Below are 18,344 nucleotides of genomic sequence, written 5' to 3'. Positions count from 1 at the left end.
TTCCCTGCTGGTTAAAGAGCCCATGACCACATCTAAACATCATGCATGCTGCAGAATTGTATTCTCTGGAATCACCTCTGTATGTTTGGTGAGCCTGTGACTGATTAGTCAGAGCAAGACCTTTCAAAAAGATGTTAACTCCAACATTTTCTTGAACAGTATGTCAAGAACTGTTAAAGAACTTTCTTACCCATCTTTTTTATACTATTGGCCCACATATAAGGCAGCTCTCAATTTTCAGAGAATGGGAGTCAATATGGGATAGTAAATTAATTAAAGCCTGTATAGTCTGCTTCCTCTATAACTCTCCTTGCAGTTGCATAATCTGTTTGCTGGGTGCTCTGAAGGAATTGGGGCAGTTAGGGGTGGTTGTACTCATATCAGTGGTTGGTTTAGTACACTTCCTCTCCAGTCAGGAGTGGAACCCAGGAGTCCTCACGCAGGCCTTCCTATTCCCATCTAGTGTTGGGACCCTGGATGCAACAACCCATTATTCTTTCTGCTGACGTGTTTGTTAACATGGTAGAGAACAGTGCAGTAGAGCCACAGCAGCCTATTTCATTGTAACCCGTGCGATACCAAAGCGTGAAGTTTGGTTTATTGGCTTTAAAAAAAAAAAAAATCAAACCCGAGTGTATCACTGTATGTTTAAGGCTTCTACCTTCAAAGTATAGAGCATGCTGATGGAAGAGTTGCCAAGTGACTGATTTCAGCCCCTTGAGTGTACGTCTAGCATGCTGGTCCTTGCAGAGTTCCTGTGTTACTTGGTGTGCAGAATGCCACTATTCAGTATTTTGTTCTGTCCTTGCTCTTCGGTGTGTGTTAGGTATGTCACACTGCTCAGACCCTCAGCTGAAGATGGTGATATGACTGTTCCCTTGGGGTTCCCAGTGATGCTCACCACCACCGTAGTCATGTGCTTCACAAGTGGTAGTTGATGAGCTGTTGTTATCTCTGGTTCACAGGTAGGGAACTAGGGCACAAGGAGATTAAGATAAAAGTGACCATAATTTTGGATACCGGTTTTACGTGCCACGGATGTGATTTTCAGAAAAGTTAGCGTTATTTAAGAATGATACATGCAAAAGGTAATGGTATTGAAACTGTAATTGCTTAACGTTTCTGCAGAGCAGCTCTGATCTTCAGCCAGGCATGAGGAAGAGTAGGCACATACAATTCATGACTGACTGTGGAAACTTGATTTAAAAGATTTGCCCTGTGTCACATAGAGACGTAATGGCAGAGGAAGAAATACGGTCCATTTTTTCCAGAATGGTATTTATCTCCTTGCCCACTAAATCATATTCCCTCTTACTTTGCTACTAGTTTTCCAACTTGTACAGAAAATAACGTGGGGATTTTGCTGATAGCATTAGCAGTAGAGTGAGCAGAAGCCTGGCACCTTTACCTCACCCTAATGAAGTCAGAGCACCAGTCATCTGTGTGACTGAATGGAGGCAGAAATCCTGCAGAAGCTGCTGTACAGATCATACATAGTGTGACTGCATTCAGTTATATTCACAAGCTTTATTTCATGGGCAACCTGACTTTTGGGCATGTGATGTATTAATAATACATCCTATAAAAAGTACCCTTTTAGTGCACCCATTTGAGAGCTATTTTTAACAAATGCATAGCAAGAACATGCTCTGACAGAAAGTCTGAAAGCTCTAGCTGTGCTTGGAAAGTCTTAAGTTTCTTCCTGAAGAAAATAAATCCATGTTTATTGTAGCAGTTTTATTTCTTAATGAAATACACTCAGGAACTTTTCTGTATGACATTCAAGTCTGTCTTTGTGCTTCAGTAAGAAAATTAATGTTTTCAGAAAACAGGATATGGGTAGTTAAACTGGGGAAAGGAAACCATTTTATTCAGTGATGAGAAATTTCACAGAATGAATCAGGGTAACTCGCAGAGAATCCATGCTTTCCCATCTGAGCAAGAATACAGTAAAGGATGGGCGACTGGATTACTGCTCTTGGTGGTAAATACAACTACAGCTATATACAGCTATTTAATGTCAAGTAGGTGAGACTCTTTGAAGTAAAGTAATTTATTTTCCTTGTGAGAAGGGAGACTGAAAACTAAACTAAGCCTGTGTAAATTCCTTACACGTCATCTGAGCTCCTAACTAACTGCGACTATCTAGTGGGGACACAGCAATCCAGAAGTGCCAAGCTAATGCCTCTGCAGATTGAGAACCCATTTATCACCGTGATCGATGGCGTGCAGCAGCACAAGGGAGACTTATTTGCAGAGTGTAACATGGGCCTCACTTGGGGAGCAGGTCAGTTCTTCCCTCAGCTCAAACAAGGAATTAAATTCTTGTTGGCTGCAGCTCTGCTGCACGGGCACTGTATCGCATGAGGCCGGTGTTCGCCACCAAAGGAGCTTCTCAGAGGCCTCCAAGCAGCGATTACTGACAGCAGTGTTCACTCCGTAGCAGATGGCATCTGAACAATCGGCCGAGGAGATGCAATACTCTCTGTATCCAAATGTCTGTGGATGGGCTCTGGGTGAGCTGTATGTGCAGCAAATGCGAGGGGAAATTGTTGTACAGATAAACATACCCTCCCTGAGAGTGCTCAGCTGACCCAGGTTGCAGAAGGACGGAAGGCTTGGCAGTGTAGTTGTTGGGAGGGTGAGCAGCCAGAAGACACTGGAGCTGTTGCCCTCACATCCTTGCTGTTGGTGTTACTGTTGGAGCCTGCAGCCTGCAGTCATACCTTGTTTTCCATGTATATGTGCCCTGAAATGAAGTATGAAACAGTACAACAACTCCCGCTCCCAATTTAAAAATTAAATAGCAGCTGAACTGTTAGAAAAGTACCTACACCGATGAGGAAGAGAAGGAGGAAAAAAAAATTACTGAGAAGTAATTTTACTTAGCAATTTTACTTAGTAATTTTCTCTGGTGGCCTTGGGGATTGGAAGAGTTTCATCATGTGGCTTCTCCACTTCATATTGAGCTACCAAATAGTATGTCAGTCTGCTAAAGATGCAATTGGGGTGGACTTAGGCATGAAGAATAGAATAGAGAGGTAACCATCTTACTCCTTGGTGTAGTTTGTGCCCCACATCACAGGCCAGGTAAAGCTGAGCAGACCTTTGACTGTGACAGTCTGTATCCCACATTAAACACTCTGCCAGTGATACTTGTCTGTGTGCAGCCTCTGATTTCAGCACACACTGTTTCTGTTGTGTTACCAGCAGGATGGTAATTCATTTGCTGCTGTTGAGGGAGAGAATTGTGAGATCTGTGTCCTATTAATGCCACAGACCTTCCCCCACTTCAAAGCAAAAATGCTGCCCTTCAGAAGGGACTGTGGAAGTCCATTAGGGCAGAAGAAACTCAGTTTGAAGAGCAGAGTTTGTCAAATATCCGCAACTCCTTGGCAGCAGGAGAAGATTCTTGTGCAAGACAGATGATATCTACTGAAATATGTTCTTACTTTTCCTTGCCAAGAAATCTTACCCCCTTCTCATTCTGATGACAGGAAAAAAACTCCCTCTACTGAATGCATTTCAGGGGAGTCATTCTGTGCTGTGCTTTTGAAATTAATGGCTAAGCTGAATTCTTACATACTTAATCAGTTTCTTTCCTTCATACCTGCTGTTGTCACCACAGCCTTCAAGTGTAATGAATCAGGCAGCCTTGTGCTGGATGAGCATCATGTTGTTTGCCTAACTGGAGCCCCATGGCTTTTCTTTATCTTTTTTCTGTTTTTTTTAAGCAGGTGAACAAAAGTCTGCCGCCTCTAGCCTGTTGTGTGCTGACACTTGACACTACAGTCAGTGCAACTATGGCTTGGTTATGGTTCTGCTGCTCAGACATCCATTGTTTTCAGCTGGCTGAGATGATAAACTGCCACAGTTTTACATTTCTTCTTGGATAATATTTTCACGTGATACATATGATAACAAAAAAAACTTCATTATCTTGCCAAGTTCTTGGAATATACTCTGCTTTCTATTGAACTCAGAGTCTCTGACAGTCGTTAGTGGAAATGTTAAGGTTTCCTGTCTTACAAGCTTTCAAATCTAAGAGTAGCAGAGTAAAGAGGGATTAATTTGTCCTTTGTTTATATGGCTCTCAAGCTGCCGCCTTGTTCTGGAGAATTTTGGCTTTGCTATGAGAATACAAAAGACCTTTCCATTTTTAGGATTGAAAACTAACTTTCAGAATGTGGTCACAGTTCAGTTAATGCAGTGATCACTCTCTCAGAATAAAAAGGACATGAGCAAAGAGATGCTCACTTATTCTCAGCTCAGCCAAGATTTAATTTGCCAATCACTGGTCCATACATAAAAGTCGTTAGCTGTTTCACTCAAAGAGTATGGCTGGAGGTTTGCTACGCTCTCTCCAGCACAGTCAGGTTGGGACAAGCTGCATTTTACTCCTCACCAGCCAGGCTGTGCCTATGCCAGCTCCTGAGTGCAGCCACAGTGCCAGGCTGACGAAACTGGGCTTGTACTGGTATTGCTTATTTTGGTCATTGGTGCTGCTTTCGGACTAACCAGTATCAAGAACGGCTGTACTGGTATGATTGTACCTGAAGAGGCAGCACTGTGCTGGTGCTATAGTGTCTGTTAGTAAAGCATCTCTCATTTAAGCACAGTCTGGGGAATTGGGCTGAATCCGGCAGGTTGCCTGGGCTCCAGGGAGAGAAAGCCAGCCCCAGGGACGCTCATCCAAACCCTAGTTTAGATGTTAGCCTGCCTGCTTAGGCTCATGGGGCCTGGAACATGCCATTGTACGCCGAGCTTTAGTTGGATGATTACAGACGAATTCCAAGTGCACTTCCTATTAAAACAATTACCGTCTTTTAAGCTCTTTTTGTATAGTGTGGGAAATTTCTAATTATTAAAGCTCTACACTGGGGACTGACAGAGCCTGGTGCCTATTGTTGTCTAATTAAGCTTTTTTCAAGAAGTCAGTGTACTTGGGAGAAACACCGTTGAACTTCATTGTCTGGGGTTATCTCCTAAATTCTATTACAAGGTAATTTCCAACCTGCAGTTCTTGTTTGTTTTATTGGAGCATTTTTTTTCCCTTTAACCTATTAGTGCTTATTTGGGCTTCAGTTTTCAGCAGCACAGCACAATCCTCCTTCCGACTTGTTTTTTGTTTTCATTTGTTGTCTTTTTTAGCTACCTGAACTCCACATGAAGAGCTTTGTAGCTAGGTTAGTAAGTACATAGAGAGTCCTGGGAAGCGGGCGTGGACTATTCCCAACTGCACAATTAAGTACACTTAGAAAGAGTTCTTCCTCACCTCTGTGTTAAGTTCTATGGTCATGGGAGTGATTCACAGCAGTAGAAGCTGTGTAAGCCAGTGCAACCCACTCATGAAATTTCTAGGACAGTGCATCAAAGCAAAAGGATTTGGTGGGGGTGGAAGGGAGGGGAGACTAATCTTTTTTCCTTAATAACTGTACTGTCCAGAGTCAGATCCTTTCCTAGTGAATACTCAGGAGCCTGAATGCCTTACCCAATCACGTAACATGAACTAGATTACAACAGCCCTGGCCTGCCCATCAGTGTGGAAGGAAGACCAGTGGAAATGGCCATGCCCTTGAATTGTCACATGCAAAAAGATGAAAGGTTACAGTGCACACTTTTATATCTTGACTTACCTGAATGTTCAGGCATCTGAGGATTGCTCTAAACTACACACTTGGTGCCCTGTGACTGCAGAAATAATGGCGGCAAAGCCTCGATGCTTCTCAGGTCTTTTGTAGACTTGATTAGGAGTGAGGGTGTTGGTTGTGGTGACTGCTTGGGTTGTTCCAGGATTTAGTGAGCTGGAGTTTAAAGGGAGAGGTGGTATTGGTATTAGACTGATATCAGTGGAAAAACACCAGTCTTTTGGACGCACCACTTTTAAATAGGTCTGTAATATTTGAGGTGATTTATGGCTGATTTTGCTGTTTTGCAAGAAACTTCACATCTTGGATCTTAATGATGGGTGCGAGAGTTTTGGTGTGAATTGGAAGTTTGGAAGCAAAAGTAACTCACAGAGATCTTGTCACTGTCTTTTATCAGAGTGGAGTATTGTCTTCTGTAATCTCTGCACTCTTCAGTTGGAAAAGTATTTCTCTGGTTAATAAAGGCCTTTTCATTTGCAACAGAACATACTGAAGGAACACGCTGATGATGACCAAAATCTTGCCATTTCGGGTGTCCCTGTGGTCAGCTGGCCCAAGAAGACCACAAAGGTAATGATACACAATTACTTATTAATCATTGTTGTGCTAGGTCTTGGTGTTTGTTTATCTACAATCTGACGAAGTGCTGTACATGATACTTTGGCAGCTGCTAGCATTTTTAACATGAAATGTTATTTTTAATGGTTTTATGATTATGTGTTGAAGCAGAACATAAAAATGCCTCAGCAGGGAGAAATCGTTAGAGTTTCCATTTTAAAATAATTTGTCTGGGCCTTGCTTACCAGTATAAAATTTTGATATGTCTTGGTCATTTACTAGTCATGGTTAAATCTAAAAATGTTGATGGAACATTTTGTGTAAAATTAAATGATGTGTAAATCCTACAAACTGGTCACTTAGTAAGCACTCTCATCTAGATGAGAAGATGTTTTTTCTCTTGTACTATGAGACCTCCTGAATTCTCTGTAGAGGTGTGCCACTGTGACTTTGGAGGGTTGTTTTCTGTCACTGTATCTTCTTTTTTCCTCCTATATACAAGAGTAATTCACTTTGCAGGAGAACAGTAAGGCTTGCTTTATTAATGCTTATAAAGAGTTTGAAATAATTAACTAAAGAATAATGTCAAAAGGCTGGATGTTATAAATAACACTGATATGTTTACCACACTCCAGTTATTCAGCATGCTGTAAAAGCAGCTTTGCTTATTTAGAAAATGCCTCATCGCTTCTATTTTTACTTTCATTTTTCACTGAATTAGTTTTATAATACATAATTTCTTCAGAAATGCTGAAAGGGTCAGTCAGCTTAAATCAAGCTTCTATCTGAAAAATCTGTTGTTGTTGTTATCATTGTAAATAACTTTCAAAAAATTAACTGAGTGAATTATTTTCCCGGTTCTCACGTTTTGTGCTGGCGTACTTGTCATGGCTTTGCGTATGATCGCTTGTAGCCACAAGAATTTGCTGTTTTCAAATGTGAAGTAGGAGACCTTAAGCATCAAACTGCCGGAGGAGAGTGGGTCAGAACGAGTATATCATGTTCTTTCTAGGTTTCTTTTTGGGTTTTAGCTGAGCACATTTCAGATAAGTTCTGTCTTGTTAAATACGTAATTTTTTTTTTTAGCTTGTAATAAATCTATGGGAATATGCTTTGTGTTTAAAACATTTATTTGCTTAAAAACAACAGTGGGGAACCTTGAGAGGAATAGGTGTCGGATTCTCCTGCTTTGATAGCTGCTGTTCATTCATCAGTCAGGTAAACTCTAGGCATTGAGTAAAGCAAAATCTCTGTGACCAGAGGAAAGCTGGTGTGTGAAATGTCTAAAACAAAGCTAAGAAAGAACTGACTCTTGTGCCGTATCTTTTGAGCTTGTGATAGAATGAGGATCTTAGTGTTTCAAGGCTTTTATAAACTTTGGCATTTGCTAATGTTCTTGTTCACTTTATTTTGGAATCCTTGATAAATGGTTCATTTCTTGTATTTTATTTCTGTGCATTGGCAACATAACTGTAACAGTAAAAGATTTGTATTTTTTGTGACTTAAATCTTATCCCTCTTTGTAAAATCCATCTTGCTGGCTGCAAGGGGTTTTTTTAACTTTCTGATGTATATTTTCCTTTAGCCTTTCTGAAAGCAATAACTTTTAGAAGGCATCATTCCCAGTGCTAAGGTACAATAACAATTAAACACATCAGATAATAACAAATATGAGGCAAGCTTTCACAGAAAGTCAGGCTTTAGATTGAAGTTTGGAAATAAACAAAAATTTATAACAGAAGAAATCCTTTCACCATTCTCTTTATATTTACTTTGCTTAATCTGTGATCAGTTTGTGTTATGTTTTAGTTAAAAGGTACACATGCAGATAGGGCTGAATGTTTCCCAAAAGGAGTTTGTTGCTGCTAATTGGCAAATGTCCACATCATCTTACATGTTACAGCTCTTTCCCTTGTCTGGGAACAGAGGCCAAGTGAACAGGCTAGGAAGACACATTTTACACTTGAGCCTTTAAGTCCCAAATTAAAATATTTTAGAAAGAGAATATAAGGGAGATTTGTATAAAGGCGGCGTTAGTAGTTAAGCTTGGTTATTTCTCCTTTGTTCCCTGTAAGTCCTGATAATGAAACAGAAGAGCTTACAGAGAAGAAAACCTTTAGGGAGGGGGAAACTTCCTTTAAAATTAGATTGTAGCTAGTGGAGCAAGTCTCCGTGGCCAGAAGACTCCACGAATGTCAAGCACAGGCAGGGGAGTAAAACCTACCAGTAATTTTGCTTTCTGTAGTATTGCTCTTGTAGTATATAGGAGAAATGCCAAATACTCAACAGTGCCTTTCCTGAGACACTTGCGTTCAACGGGAGTGGCAGATACAATACAGCATGGTACCAGCTATTGTGGGGCTGGTGAGAAGACATTGTAGCTGGTATTTAAGCTTCCAGGGAGATTAGTATTGTCTGATTCCAAGTCCATAAAGAAAAAGAAAGGAACTGAAATCCAGAAAGAGGAGGCAAGAAATGGAAAACGTGGCTCTTACTTTCTCCCAAGAGAAGGCTCCAGAAGACATTTAGAAAGACAAGAGCAGCAGATGGAGAAGGAAGAATAAAGCCAGCATTAAATGCCAAAACATTTCAAAGAAAATGGAAATGACTGTAAAGAAAGGAGGGGAAGAAACTAGAAGCATCGAGAGCAGGATGAGAAGAGAGGCAAGTACTGTAAAGGGATGGAGTGGGAAAAGCATAGAGCAGAGGGAGAGAACTCTTACTAAAGTAAAAGATCCCTGGAGTAGGGACAGGGAATGACTTAATGTGAATAACTCAAGCTGTGGAAGGATGGGCTTAGTTATGTTGACTTGCTTTTGAAAGAACATGCCTTTAATAATCCAAATTATTTTTGAAGCAGCAAATAATATTTCCCTTGAAAATTGACTTGCAGTCTCTTTTGTGTGTTGTTAGGTTCTTTTGTGTGACGTGCCAACAGCATGCTCGGTTCTGTACTGCAGAACAGTTGCTTGAAGGCTCTGAAATTCTGGGGTTTAGGGAGGAAACATGTTCACTCGCCTTAAATCACAGTTCACAGTGGATAAGGTGTAATGGGCAAAACGTTTAACTAAGTACATGGAAGGCCCATCCATATGTTGTGCTGCATCGCTCCTGTCTACCTTTTCTAAAGGCATTTGGGGCTGTCAGTTTTACTGCAGCTCGCTCTCAAAAAAAATTACTCACTGAGAAAAGAAACAGAAGTAATGATCAGATATGTTTTTGTGAGATGAAATAAATGGGTGACATTTGATGATCTTGTGGTTAGTGTACAAAATGGGAGGCAACGGTCTGTGTTCTGTTTCCAGCTCTGCTGCAGCCTCCTTGTGTTGCATGAGGTGAATGGCACATTTCTGCTCCCTGAGCTTTTTCGTGTGGAGATGGTGCTTCCCATCCTGGGAGGTTGTGAGGTGAAATTAATGTTTATAAAGATCTGTGACACCTTCAGCAGAAAGTTTCATAGTAAAATGTATGAACCATTATTATTTTATGGTAATATAGAAATGGTGTGTGATTCGTAGGCACCTCTTTCAGATCATATTTACTCGTCTTTATGGAGCTTTTCTGAATCTTTTGTACTTTTTCTAATTTATTGATAATTACTTAGCACAATAATTACACTCCAGCAGGCACTTTTTTTTTTTTTTTTGCAAATCATCTTTCAGAAGCAGCAAGAACCTGCCTTTTTCACCTGCCTTTTTCTTTTAGCTACAGAGTAAGAGAAAACAGCCCATTTTCAAAAGAAGCCTCTGTCTGATAATGATTCATTTACCAAAATGTTTGACTTTGCTAGGGATCCTAGGATATGTACAACAATCCTAATTTAGGCCTCTTCAAGGAATCAGGAATGTGGGACCAAGTGGATATTTGAAACCTCCTTGTCCTGATAGCTGACTGACAGTTTATGTACCTTCAGACTAAGCAGCACATTTTTCCCAGCCGGCTGCCGAGCAGGGATGCAGCTGTGGATATGTAAACCCCGTCCCCGTTCCTTTGTTGGGGGTTTGTGCAACAGTAAGTTGTCCTTGCTTGGTGCAGTGCTGAGTGTTATCTGTTTGTAATTTGTGATGGTAGTCTGCTGTCTGAAAGGAAGAACTCCATAGTGTATAAGTGACTAAAGCGGAGTGAGAAATAATCCTAAGAAATTAACTCCTTCCCCATCCCTGGGACAGGAACTTCTGGGTGATGTGAAAAGAGAGCATGGCCTAAACCTGACTTAACCTGACTTTCCATTGTGGTGACAGATTGCTCATCGCTGGTGCGGAAAGCTGACTACCGTCAAGCCAAATCTTGAAGCCCACTCTCAAGATTTGCTCAGCCCTACGATACCAGAGTTCCCGTTTTATCTACATAGGGATTAGGGGCAGCATTTTATTTAAGGAACTCGGAGTATGGCCCAAGTAGAAACCATGCATTTTTCAAACCGTTTCCTATTTCTAGAAGACAACAGTCAACTATAGTAGCATGTAATTACACTCTATGGCAGTGCCTTCTGTTTTTATTGTGATAAAAGATCTTTAGTTGTCTATGAAGAGCAGCTATAAAGAACTAAAATATGTTTGGACTCTCTTGTTCTGTGAAGAATTAGAAATGCAGACTGTGAGCCAGATTCTCATCTCTCTTACCTGGCACAAACCTAAAGCCACTGCATTTGTAATGATAGCAAGTGTCCAAATATATATAGGTCTGGCTGTGAGCAGGAGTTGAAGCTGTAATGTTCAGCAGCTGGTTAACAGTGCTGCAGTATGTGGCTGTTTTTCTAATGCCCATTCATACACGTTTTACATGTAATGTTTACCTGTTGATTTTAAGAGAAGATACTGGAGAAGTATAATAAGGAAATAGTAATATTCTTAATTAAAGGAGTACTATTAATTAGTAAAGGCCACAAACCAAAATTTTAATTGGATTATGTTTTTTTTAAAAAACAACCTTCCCTGCAGTTGGCAATGCAAATAATGTTCGTAGCTGTGTATCAGTGCATGAGAACCAGGAAGAAAAAGTGATCGTAAAAAAAAAAAAAAAAAGAGGAAGACATCTCTCAGATTGCTCTTTTTTTGCTGCTGTTTTTTGGGTTGGGGGTGGTGGTAGGTGAGCACAGGATTGAAAGGGACCTTTTGAGGTTTTGACTCTACTTTCCTGTTACTATGGGCAGCATCTGATTCCAGTCATTAGCAAGTTCTGTCTTACAGCAGTTTATTTTTTACCCTGTTATTTTTACTAGAAATCTTTTTGCAAAATTCTACAGATACATCCATGTATCTGAAAAAGGATTAACTCGTAAGAACTATTCTGCAAGAGGCAGAGCAAAAGTCTGGTTAGTATGATTGAGGAAAGGTTGAGCTAGTCCTACTCCACCAGAGCAGACAGTCCCTACAGCGTGGTGTCCTGTTTCTGATGGTGGCCAGTCACAGCTGTTAAAAGGGTTGTAAGAACAAAGGGGACCTACAACAATCTTTCCTTTGCTTATCTTCCCAGTTAAGATAGAAGATTGTATCTTCATCTTTCGTGTTTAGTGTCCCCTGGTAGAATTTTTTTTCTTCTATGAATTTACCTAATAATTTGTGGAACCTGTTGATCATTTTGATCTCCATAGCATCCTGTGGCAGTGTCCCCCGCAGTTTAATAAAGCTCTGTACTTCCTTATGTTGTTTCAGATCTGTCCTTTAATATCATAAATACATTTCATGCTCTCTGTATCATGCATTTAGAGAAATTTGAATGAGTCTCTGTTCACCTTCTCTGTGCTGTCAGTGATTTTTTTTTTATGTCCCTATTACTGCTTTTCAGTCTTCCCCACCCCAATCCCAAGCTGAAAAACACTGGTAAATTCAGTGTTTTCTGGTACCATACCGTATGTTTGATCATTTTTCTCACTCTATTCTAGTTCCACTATAGGTGGTTTTGAGATGAGAGTGGATATGGGACTCCGTAACCACAGACAGTGTTCAAGATGTGAGTTTTAAGAGCGGAGGCTAGAAGAACATGTCTTGTTAAGCATGGCACAACAAGTTGAAGGGGGAGATGATTGTTGTGTAAGTACTTCAGGGAGTACAAGCACCAGGGGAGGAGAAGAGTTATTTAAGCTAATGGACAATGTTGGCATGAGAACAAGTGAGTATAAACATACCATAAATAGATTTAGGCTGGAAATAAAATTTCTGATCATTGTTCGTAGTCTGGACTAAACAGCACAGGAGAAAAACAGTAGACAAATGTGGTGAAAAGGGTGTTAGATTCTTAGAACTAACTTGTATTTTAAATAATAAAAGGCAATGGTACTAGTCACCATCTCTAGATCTGGAGCCCAAAGAGATCCTTGGGCACATTCATGTGTCTGCTGCCATTTTCCAGCAAGGAACCTTTTCCACTTTTCATGGTATTTCACATTAAAAATGCTGGGAAGAGAAGCAAATCTACCAATTTTTAGTAACAGAGCTCCTTTATGTATGGCTCCAATTTTATGAACGTATATGCAACACTATGTGTTGGATCAAACTTAAGAAATAGTAAGTAAATGGACTAAGAATCAGTGGACAATGAATTGGATTGTATTCATAAATTAGGGGTTAAAGCATAAATTCAAGTGTTTTGATAAACTTCAACTTAAAACCAATGTGATTTTTCAGACGTGTTGAGCATTGTTTTACATCAGGTTTTCTTTAAATTCAGTGGGAGAGGTGCTGGTGGACAAAGAACATTCCTGAACACCTTTGAATAAATACTTCCAGTTTTTACTTGCTTGCTTACCAAGAATTCCTACCATAGCTATCACTAGGCCAGCTCCACCCATAGAAGCAAGAGCAGTGAAGTACTAGTTACAGCAATTAGTGTTTTAACCAGAGTGGTGTCTGAAACAGATCTGTGCACGTATAAATGGCACAACATCAGAACAGCATCAGTTTCAGGAGCCTGCCCGGGGGCTACCACCAGGAAAGCAACATTCCTCGTAGGAGCAGTGGGAAAACTCTGCCAAATTCCCCAAGACAGACCAGTCCCTGGAGATCTGTTCAGGGTACTTCCTGTGGGAATACGAACATATTAGAAAGCAAATACTGACAATTAAAAACAAGCATTTAAAGTAAAAACTGAGTCGTCCTAGTGTTGGAAAAAATCTGGGAAAGGGGAAAAAGAAGGTAGAAAGACAGCAAAACAATTCTGTGTAAATTGTTCTATGATCTATTTTTCTGGTTGAGATTCAAGCAAGTTTTACATCAGTCATTCCAAGTGGTGCAGGAGCAAAAAGGGGATTTAAACTGTCACATTTTGTCCTCGCTAGGCACCAGCTTTAAAGGGGTTTGAAGTGATCTCACACAGCACTGCCTGAACTCTGCTTGGTGTCAACAACAATTTTAAATACCAATAGTCTGCAAGAAGATTTGCATATACAAATATGTGTGTATCGTGAATCCTTTTTGTTGATAAAAATCCTGATTATAAAGTTCATAATCTCCTGCAAATCAGACATTTCTTGGTAGTTATCAGATGCTAATAATTAATTTATCTTCCAGAAAATAACTTAAGTACAAAAGAAAATGAGGATTAAAATAAATTTAAATTTGTTTTTCTCTTTATTAATGTAAATTGTGATTGGAATCAGTGATTTAAATAATTTTGAATAATTTCTGCTCTTTTACACTGTAAGATAGTAGATACCATGTGGTAGGAGAGAGCTGAAATTTATTCAGAAAGATATCCCAGTTCTGGGATCTCTACAAATCTATTAAGAAACAAAACCACATAGTTGAGGTTTGGGGGATTTTTTTTATTTAGGGGACTTCCCACAGTAGCTGTACGCATATGAAACTAAGCCCTTTCCCTGCTAAATACACTTGGGAGCAGGAAAAAACCTGATGCACCAGAACCAAATACTTCTTTGGGTACTGTGCAAAGGAGTAAAAGCTGTTGAAGCTACTGGGAGTTTCTGTCAAGTGTCTGCTTTCCTGGGGCAGCGCTGCTGAGGAAGGCAGCTCCTTGCCTGACTTGTTTATTTTTGTGAGCACTGCTTCAGTCTCATATGAACATTAGTCCTCAAGACAAATTCATTTCTGTGGTAACTCCGTGCAGGCCAGAGGAGTTTTCAGAGTTTGGTGTACGTGTATCATACGTAACATGCGCAAAGAACTTCACTGCATATTGCCTCAGTATTTTTCTAAAAGCTTTGCCTGGTGACTTGACAGATTATTTCTCACCTCAAGAGGCTGTACTTGAAATATTGTGTCCCTTCAGGGAGTAATTATAAATAGCAAGGACTTGAATGAGCACCTTCTTAATCTTCCATCTTTGACTTAATATTTTCCCTTCTTATCAACTCTCAGCCACTTGCTTTGAAATCTGACCAATAGCTTTATGTGATTAATATATCAAACAGGTAAATTAGAGCCATTTTGGCTCTGAGTAGAAATTTGAACGGATTGGAAAAATGAACAGACATCTCTCTTTTCAAACTGTTGTGCTCCAAGTATCATATGAGATTTATGTATTCTTCCCCATTGTCATTTCTCTACCATATGCGTGAATATTCAGTAACATGAATTTTTCCCAACTACGTCTGCCGTTTTTCAAGATAGCAGCTTTGTCTTTTATTTCATGACAGTAAAAGTGCTGATGAAAACTACTTTAGTCTTAAGACCTCTTTCTTAGACTGTGTATGTGAAATGAGTTGTCAGGTCTCAGATTTTATGACCAGGAGCTCACGTACATTCGTTGCTGAGTTGGCCAACAAAACCAAAGAAAAGGTGAAGGTTTGAACCTGGTTTAAATATTTCACCATCCTTGTGCTCTCCCCCACCCCGGCATTAAAACCATTCAAGCTTTGAGTTACGTATCTGAGATTTAATAGTTTTGTTTCTGGACCGAAGCACATTGGCAGAGCAATGGGGAAGGCGTTTGTCATTCCACAGTACGTGCTGTGCAATTATGGACATTAATCCTGTGTGCACTTTTCAGAACAAAATTGAATTGTATGTTCTGTCCCTGAGAAGATGGCTTCCTTTTAGTTCCATAGCACATTGAAATTAAAGTCTGCTGAGAATATAAATGAGGTCTTGTTTCAACTTTACGACTTTCCTGCAGGCACTGGTAGACCAGATAGAAGAGGTACAGAAGTGCTCTTGTTTTTCACAATTAGCAAATACAACAAAAGATATGGATAAATTCTGATAAAAGCGAAGCAGCTGAGACTTAGTCTAGTGTGGTTTGGTTGTTTATGTCCTGGAAGTTTCCCTACAAATGCAAGTCAGGTTTGTAGGTGACAGGAGAGCACCTGAGCTCTCATGAGACAAACTGTACTTCAGCTTTTCCTTTGCTTATCATTTGTTTGCCTCTAAATGTTTGGGTTTGGTCTCTAGATTTTAAAGCTGCTGCCCACATGTTGGACACAACTGACCGTCTTACAGCATTCTGTGCTGCGTGTCAGAGTGCATTTGAGCCACTTACAAGAAAGCAGGTTACATATTCTGGTTAATGCACTCTTCCAGCTAGCAGCCACATCTATCTGCGTGTTCCTCCACAGCGTGGCAGTCACTTCTTATCTTCTTAGGAGCCTAGTTTTTGCATTTACTGACAGAACATGGCTCTTGAAGACACAGACTGTGCTGTGGAAACACTCTGTGGCATAAGGATCTGTGGAAGAAGGAAGCATGGTGGGATTTCCTCATTTCCCAGTGGATAGTCCCAATCTTGCCATGGCTTTTCGTGTAGAGAAGAGCCTGTCTTGTGTGGTAGATGAGCTTGATGTTTCACTGCTCTGCAGTCTTATTTATTATATTTCTAAGATGACAGGATGTTGGGGTTTTGGGGGGATTGTTTTGTTTTTTAAGGCTTATAAGAGAGAGAGTGAGTTGCTATCAGCACCTTCTGTCTGGGCTCTTGCTGGTTTGGGTGCTGCTCCTCTACTGCACTGTAATAGTCCACAGTTGTTGTCCTTCAAGAGATAGTCATACAACCCTTGCTGCCTTTGCTTCTCCTGTGTTGGATACTGGTTAGGGAAAGTATGTGCAGTAGGCATTACATGAAGGGAGCAATCAATATATTATTTTGTCTTGAGTTACTTCATTTGATCTAAGGTTGATCAGTCAGACTGTTTATTAAAGAGATTTTGATGGATACTCAGTGCATCTGATGACTACTCTTATGTCATAGTTCAGATAGAATAGATAGTAGGAAGTAGTAAGATCATGATACTAGATGGATATTTAGGTTGTCAGAATGTCACTGCTAGTGTTGAGAATATGACTGAAATATTGGCTAGAACTCTTGAGAAAAGTGTCGTGAAATTTGTCCAGGCCCAACAGTTAAGATCATATTTCATGTGAATGGACACTTACACCAAAACAATGAACCTTAGAAAGCTATTGGATAACTCTCTTATTCTGATACAGGTCAATAATCGTGACTCATAAACATCTCAGTGGGTTTCCTTTTCAGAAACATATGTGCTGGCCTGCAGAAAGCAGCAGCAGCTCAAATCACAAGATCTTTTTTCAAGGACTTCCATATAAACCAGTTTGAGGTTGTTTTTCCAAGGTAAATATTTTTTCTAATACCAGCTAAATATACTATTCTACTAAGATGCATAAAAAGTTTCAAGGGAAGGTTAAATCAAAGGTGTGTGTGCCACACTAAAAACTTTATTTCACCTCATTGAGAATCACAGAATCCTAAACTCTAGTGTCTATTATGAAAACACAGTTCCTATTTAGCACTGAAATCTGAACAGCAGCTGAAATCTGTTGGTACAGGAGATGCTCAGGAGCGAGTACAGCACAGCGCAGGGGTTGTAGTCTTCCTCCCCCCATCTTGGTTTTAGTACTTAAGGATATTTGCATGAGAATAAAATCTGGTTCTTTGGCACTCCTCTGCTCCTGCTGTTTATTCTTCGCTTGAGGTTATTGTCTCAGTTTGTGACAACATAATTGGTTTCTGTGGAGAAGATTATGATATTGATGAGACTTATATATGACTTCAGGTGAGGTGCAATCAAAGCAACAGTTCAGAATAGAAGGTACTGTCTGTTTTCATGCAGTTTTCACTAAGGCTCATTCAGCAGTTTAATTAAGGATGCTATTTATTACTAAATTACACCACGCGAAGCTGAAGTATGGACACAGTTATGTCAATACAGGCATGACTAGGGTCAGTGCTGCTTATTTTGTTTTCTAAGCTGATGTAAACTGCACTGGGCTAGTCAAATACACACTCTTCACACAAGGGTTGTTCACTATTTGTCGTAATTTAGTGTTCTCTAGTGTAGACACGCTGACAGAATTGAGCTGAAAAATGCTTTCTTAAATAGTTCTTTCTGTGTATTAAATATTTCTTTGAATGGTTAGCTGCTCTTGTACAAGATGAGATTCTTTGAGAGCAATTATAATCAGAAAAGTTTATTTTATTGTGTTGTTTTCCCCCCACTGATTCCCAATTTGCTATTTTATATCATACCCTATCCAATTTTTTTTTTAAATGCCATCTCAGCAATGTTTACCTCGCATTTGGAAATCATTCCGAGATCTTCTTGGCATGTGTGTCTTCACTCCTAACACAGGCCTCGTAATTAGAGCTCATTTGTCAATTGTGTTGCTGTTGTAAGCAGCAGACTGGAACACGCTCTCCCGTGGCAGGGCTGGCTGCGGAGTGAGGTTTGATGTGGGTTACACTTGGTGACCTGCTGCAGCCCAGATAGGCTAATGCAAATATCAAGAGTGCTAGTATGTGTTGCAGATGAGAGGAGTAGGATGATCTATGTCATGATTTAATTTGCTGTGAATGACATTTCGCTGTGGTGTGACTGGTGGATTGTCCTTGGGGGATGTCACAAGTTACGTTTTTTTTTTTTTCTCCTGTCTGGATCACGGAGCCAAAAGGCTGGAGGGATGAACAAGTGCGAGCCAGGTTACGCGGAGCCTCGCTTGGAATTGGCACAGGCTAGTGGAGACTTGGTCTGCCCACGGGCAGGTGTGGGACAAGGCGTCTTCCTTCCGGATGTCATCTGTTCTCCTGCCTCTGCTGGAGGCCAACTGTGTAATCGAACCACAAACACCGCTGTAATCATGTCAGTTATGCTTGCTCCGTAGTTTAAAGCTCTCCTCTTAGGCCTGTCTTTGAGACGCGCATCCCCCCCTTCCTCTCTCCTCCAGAAAA

At 40.3% G+C, this 18,344-nt stretch overlaps 1 protein-coding gene across 11 annotated transcripts in view; it reads left to right on the top strand.

Annotated features, from left to right (window-relative positions):
- Positions 1-18,344, top strand: part of KDM2B (lysine demethylase 2B) — a 126,251-nt gene that overhangs the window by 78,397 nt on the left and 29,510 nt on the right. For all 11 annotated transcript variants that reach the window (XM_074887701.1, XM_074887707.1, XM_074887705.1 and 8 more), the window contains one exon: positions 6,132-6,218. In XM_074887701.1, coding sequence (XP_074743802.1) covers positions 6,132-6,218 — 87 coding nt within the window. The remainder of the gene's footprint in view (positions 1-6,131; positions 6,219-18,344) is intronic.

This window comes from Strix uralensis, chromosome 17 (genome assembly GCF_047716275.1).
Source record: "Strix uralensis isolate ZFMK-TIS-50842 chromosome 17, bStrUra1, whole genome shotgun sequence".
NCBI classification, from domain to species: domain Eukaryota; kingdom Metazoa; phylum Chordata; class Aves; order Strigiformes; family Strigidae; genus Strix; species Strix uralensis.
This window is presented reverse-complemented; position numbering and strand designations above follow the sequence as displayed.